This window comes from Emydura macquarii, unplaced genomic scaffold (assembly GCF_026122565.2).
Source record: "Emydura macquarii macquarii isolate MOO-44397 ecotype Brisbane River unplaced genomic scaffold, CSIRO-AGI_Emac_v2 contig_1390, whole genome shotgun sequence".
Classification (NCBI taxonomy): Eukaryota; Metazoa; Chordata; order Testudines; family Chelidae; genus Emydura; species Emydura macquarii.
In genome coordinates, this window is record NW_027131527.1 from 8,983,391 (window position 1) to 8,989,390 (window position 6,000).

At 32.7% G+C, this 6,000-nt stretch overlaps 1 protein-coding gene across 8 annotated transcripts in view; it reads left to right on the plus strand.

The window, feature by feature from the left end:
* Positions 1-4,709, plus strand: part of LOC137156040 (solute carrier family 22 member 15-like) — a 65,842-nt gene extending 61,133 nt beyond the window's left edge. For 3 of the 8 annotated variants that reach the window (XM_067552592.1, XM_067552594.1, XM_067552597.1), the window contains 3 exons: positions 750-822; positions 1,514-1,672; positions 3,604-4,709. In XM_067552592.1, the coding sequence (XP_067408693.1) occupies positions 750-822; positions 1,514-1,672; positions 3,604-3,630 (259 nt within the window). In that variant the 3' untranslated portion in view covers positions 3,631-4,709. Of the gene's footprint in view, positions 1-749; positions 823-1,513; positions 2,137-3,603 lie in introns of those variants that run through there. The other 5 variants (XM_067552593.1, XR_010920653.1, XR_010920654.1 and 2 more) reach the window with 5 other exon arrangements.
* The last annotated feature ends 1,291 nt before the right edge of the window (positions 4,710-6,000 follow it).

A 6,000-nucleotide genomic window follows, 5' to 3' on the forward strand; every position in this document is an offset into this window, starting at 1 on the left:
TTGACACACTAGTTTTCCAGGAAATGCACTGACAGGCCACTAGCTTCTGTGTGGACTTTAAGGTTTTGTTTTTGATCTATAAAGACTTAAATGAATTAGGACCATGCCCGTATCTGAGATTACCTCTTTCTCTATGAGATACTACAATAGAGACTCTTAAGCTGGAGCTCACTCAGTTTATAAGGGAAGGAGTAGTTCTAGATCATTCTCTGAGAGGTTCCTGTCAACTTTGGAAATCATTCTGTAGCCCAGTCTAAAGTAGCCCACATTTATTGACTTGTAGGGCATGATGTAAAGCCCATCTCTTTGGTCAGGCTTTTGGGAAGGACTGCACTGCATCAGAGGATGGATTTTTTGGCATGGATATCCTTGGGGAGATGAGTGGTAAATTTTCTTCATTGGCTGGCTAATAGTACATTTTTACTGTTTCTTCATTGGTTGGCTAATAGTACATTTTTGCTGCTACACAGGTTGACTTACCTGCTGGACTTATATTAATTACATGAATAGACATTTCTTCTTTACCTCCTCCCCACAAAAAACAAAACCAAACAAAACCAACATTGTCAGGATCTCTACAGTCATGGACTGACATTTTAAGAAAGTATTTATATACATTTCATTTTGAAAAGAACAATAAAGCTTGGATGATATTTACAGTAGAATTACTTGTTAAGGATCTATTCTAATCATACCCACGTTTTGAAACTACATATCCTTCCTTCCCTCCCCTACCCCCTTTGGAACAGAAATGCTGGCTTGGGTGTCTGTTCAATGGCTTGCAGATTTGGTGGTATTTTGGCTCCATTTGTGCCATCCCTGGTAAGTTAACTTTTTATGTTGTTGATGTTAATTACTGACACTTTTTTCCAAGACTTCTAGTTTATTGGAATAATCTCAGAATTACTTTCCTGACTGTGGTATAGCATGTAGATATTTTTCAAGGGATGTTTATATACCTCTGCAAATATATTTTTAAGCTATATTTAATTATGTTGATATGGTCAAATTTCAGATTTAACTAATGAGAGAAGATGTTTTTGTTATTGTGTGTTTTAGATTTTCTTTTCTTTCTTTTTTGTTTTAATAAAATAAAATATCTTTTAATAAAACTTCATTCCTTTGAGAAATAAACAAATTAACATTTTATCTCTTAGAAGTGAGTTACCTAGTTATCTGGTGGTGATGTCTTTGTCAGCAAATTTTATATTGCTATTTAGTTAGTACCTGAATGCTCTTTGGCTTGCCAATGTTCATAATGGAGGTTTTGGTATGAATAATTGCTTGTGTAATAATTTCTGTATTGTAATTCTTCTCTTAATATATGTCTAATTACCATTAATGTTATTGGATATTACATACATAAATGGTATGAAGAACAGACCTTTTGATGTAACTTGTTTTTATGTATAATTAATTAATATATGAAACATGATCGAATAATGCTGCAGTATTTTAAGATATGTGGAGCATGAATTAATTTGGGGTTTTTATCATTGATTTTTAATTTCAGAAATCTCTTAGCCCATTTGTGCCATTCATGGTGTTTGGAATCAGTGGATTATCAGCAGGATTCTTGACTCTTCTTCTTCCAGAAACTCTTAATAAGCCAATTGCAGAGAGCATTGAAGACCTTCAGAGTCCCATATACCAAATGCTTAAAAACAAAAAGGCAGAGTAAAAATCATTTTTTGTTAAATCTAGCTTTTTATTAAAGCAATTTCTGTACATCTTATGCAAGTCCCATTGTATTTCTAAGCTCTTCAGCTTGGGCATTAATCTTAAAAATCTGTTTTTTCTTTGTTCATAATGTCCTTGGTCTGTATTTGTTAAATAGAGCTTAACATTTTTTAAAAAATTGTTTGCATGGCAAAGAAGAAAGCTTTAAAATAAATTTTCTTTCACTCATTTTCACCTATGCATAAGATACTGCACATAAACCATAATGCATTTTTGTTATTGTTTAATATAATTTTTAAAAGCAACCTGAAATAACCACAGGTGATACTATATATAACATAACTTGTGCTTCTCCAGTAAGCCAATTTAAGTCACTGTCTCATGTATTGCATTGAGCTCTTTTTATTTATGTTAAGTCCTTTACTGGAATATAACATTAAAAAACAGTGTATGTTATTTGAGGAAGTGTTTAATCCCTTATTTATTTCTCTACCTTTGTTAGAAGCCATCTGGAGCACTTCCCTCTAGTAGATGAACACCCAGTAAAACTTTTGAAACTAAAAATAACTTAGTTTTGTCTGATTGATGGTCAATAATGATACAGTAGAACCTCAGAGTTACGAACTGACCAGTCAACCACGCACCTCATTTGGAACCAGCAGAACACAATCAGGCAGCCGCAGAGAGAGAAAAAAGGCAAATACAGTACAGTACTGTGTTAAACGTAAACTACTAAAAAAATAAAGGGAAAGCAGCATTTTTCTTCTGCATAATAATGTTTCAAAGCTGCATTAAGTTTAATGTTCAGTCGTAAACTTTTGAAAGAACAACCATAACATTTTGTTCAGAGTTACAAACATTTCAGAATTACGAACATCCTCCATTCCTGAGGTGTTCATAACTCTGAGGTTCTACTGTAGGTTCAAAAATACAACTGTGAATATTTGAAAAGATATACTGTAGCTTTAGTGTTTAGTTGAAACCTATTACTGCAGTGAGCAGTACAGTGACTTCATGCAAATTGCTGGAATTTGCATAAAGTTTTCTTCAGAGGATTCAGCAAGCATCTGTGTATCTCTGTTATACTGTAGAAACAACAATTTTTTCCCCTCCAATCCTGTATGGTGATATAAACTTTACTGTAAATAATTGAAACTTACTTAGCTCATGATATAGAATGTGTAATGCACTCAAAAATTTTGCATGTGTCTTACTCTGATTAATATGAATGATAGGATTTCTAATGACAGCAACAAAGTTTATCCTATGAAGTAAATACAGGTAGTTTGGAAATAAAAGAATACTACGTGTCCTTAACACACTAACAAATTAATGAGTTTTGTTAGTTATGTTAATTATTATATTAAAGAATTAATGAGTTTTAACAAATTAAAAATTCATCCTGAGGTGGCCAAACTTACTGATGCTCTGAGCCACATACAACAGTCTTTGAAAGTTTGAGAGACGGAGCCCATCTGCCGGGCCTCGGGGCTTCAGCCCTGCAGCAGGATGGTGAGGTTTGGGGCATCTGCCCCAATTCCGCTGAAGCCCTGAGCCCAGACTCCCATGGGGCAGAAGCCTCTAACTCCCTACTTCAGTCTGGTAGGCAGAGAATGGTGGGGAGTGTGTAGGGGGCTCTGTGACCTGCACTTTAATTGTAAAAAAGCCGCATTTTGCTTGTGAGCCGCGGTTTGGCCACCCTGATATATACTTAATGTAGTACTGAATTCAGTTGAAAAATTGAAACACAAGTCTCTTATACTCACATTTGTGCAGTTTGTTTTTTTAATTTCACTTCACTTTTGAATTATGTTGATCAACGGAAAGTATGCTGAATTCCCCATATGACATTAACCCATGAAAATCAGGAAAAATAAGATACTTAAAATTGTTTTAATAATTTATATTTCATCTGTTTAACAGGTAAACCCATTCGAAGAAAACACTTAAAGTTTCAAAAAACATCTTTCTGGTGAAAAAATCAAGCATCTGTTGGAGAGGTGCTTTCATAATGAAGGTGTGGAGCTACTGAGATACCAGAAAGGAAATGTCAAGGGGCATAAAGTAAAATGCCATTCCCAGTATGTTGAACAGTTTATTTTTATGTGGAGGGCAATTGAGAAGATGGAAAAAGTTCACCAAAACTTGTGAAAAAAGAGATGACAAATCTATGCATTAATGTAATGACTTAATAAACCACACATTTTGGACATAGAACATACAATTTTTATTTTAAAAAAATGTAATATTCCGGTATTTTGTTTTGTAATATGTAACTGTTAGCTTTAAATTGAACTATAATGATGAAATTGAGGTGATATGTAATAATTAAGTGGTTTTTAAAAGATATCTTCTGATTGGAAGGTTGCAGGGCAGCCTTGTATATTCAGACATGCTTTAATCGTTAGAAATAATTGTTCCCTGTGCATGCTAATGTACTCAATAGGTTTTTTCATGTTCCATTTGCTTTAAACTACTGCATACCTCACAATACAAAAAGACCAAAGATTTTAATAGTTTATTGCCCTGACAATAACATGGATAATGTGAGAAATTCTATCAAATTGATCAGAAAATTTCAGAAGGAAGTAAATTATCTTTAATGCTGGGTACAGTAGGGTTTTTTTTTATAAAATCCACTTAACAACAAAGAAATTTAACATGACAAATTGCAACATTGGAGGGGGGGAAAGAGGTCTTTGCAGACCAGAGGTATATTTAAAAGAGGGAGTAGATTAGAACTGAACATTTAGTGAAATATTAATTCAAAAGATGCAATTAGCCAGTAGCTAAATGCTAGCTATAATTGTAGAGATAGAAGAAATGTATAAAAAATTAATCAACTATGAGATATAATCAAAATTATTATTTTCAATAAGAATTGGAAATATCTGCAATAGAAAAATAATTTTAATAGATTTCACTGACTAACTACATTATTTATTTTGGAGTAGGTATTTCATAGTTGTTATGATTGTTTAGCCAAAACAGTGTTGTAATTAAATAAAAAATTAAATAATAAATATTAAGTTACTACTTTTTTTACATGTACATTTGCCATGTTGTTATAAGGTTGTTTCCTATCATTTGAACTTTAGTCCTTTTGTTAATGCACCTGATAGGAAAAGCTTAAGGCAAAGATACTGCATTTTGACATAATTTTCATATGTAGACTGTGAGCTTGCAAGTTACAACACATGGGCAGACTGCTGTGTCTCTTTGCAATTCCATTGACGTAAGCAGTCTTCTTCAGGGACACAACGATCCATCTGTGTGTTGTAACTGTCATGATTGGGTCCTTAAATTATATAAAAAAATATTTAAAATCACAAAATACAATTTGCAGAGAAAGTTGTTATTTAGATTGCATAAAACGTCTATATATGTGCATTTATTTTCAGTCCTGTCCCAAAGTTCAATAGTTACACAAAGCACAGAATTCATATTTTCTTATATATATACTTAGTTGTCTTATGTTCCATTTTTGTGGGCTTTAGAACTCAGCTGGTGAAAGTATTCCTGAATATCTTCTGATAGTCTCTTACCTTCCTTTAATGTTCATAACCACAACTGAGGATACTGCTTCAAAGGAAATTACATCATCAGGGAAATGGTAAAGTTGAACTCATGTTTCTGTCAATTTAGAACTTTTTATTATGGGAAGCTCCATTGATTCTTCATTTTTTGGGTAATAAAAATAAATCTTAAATATCATTTTCTTAGAAGCAGAAGCAAGACATTCAGACAGGATCTCCTTAAATACATCATTATATGGTGAGTGTCTCATATCCCCCTTCTGCCAGATGTTTGATGTATCAGTCTCAATAACAAATTTTCCCCTTTTTTAATTCCAGTTCTTATAGAAAACTGGTAATAAAAATCAGTTGTATTTAAAAGTGCTTATATCTCCCAAATTTTTAAAATTTGGAATCTATCCTACTTAGCATTTACTAAGATTTTTGTAAATGTGACAGTTTGTGAAAGTCTACTCCTTGGGGAATTCTGCACCTAAAAATTCTGTGCACAATATTTTAAAATTCTGCAAAATTCTGCTTATTTTATTTGTAAAAAATAACACAATATAATCATGCAAGTTGCAATTATTTTGGTAATTTGTTTCAAAATACCTGTCAGCAATACAGACTACAATAAAAAATCAGGAAATGTTTTTTGACAAATAGATTCCATACTAAGAATATTAATACAGAATTTTGAGAAATAATTTATTTAAACTACAATATAGAAACGTATTTCCTGCACCCCTAAGAAGCAATGCAAAGGCTTGGGGGAGTCAGGAGAAATGGAGTAGCAGAGGGGGAG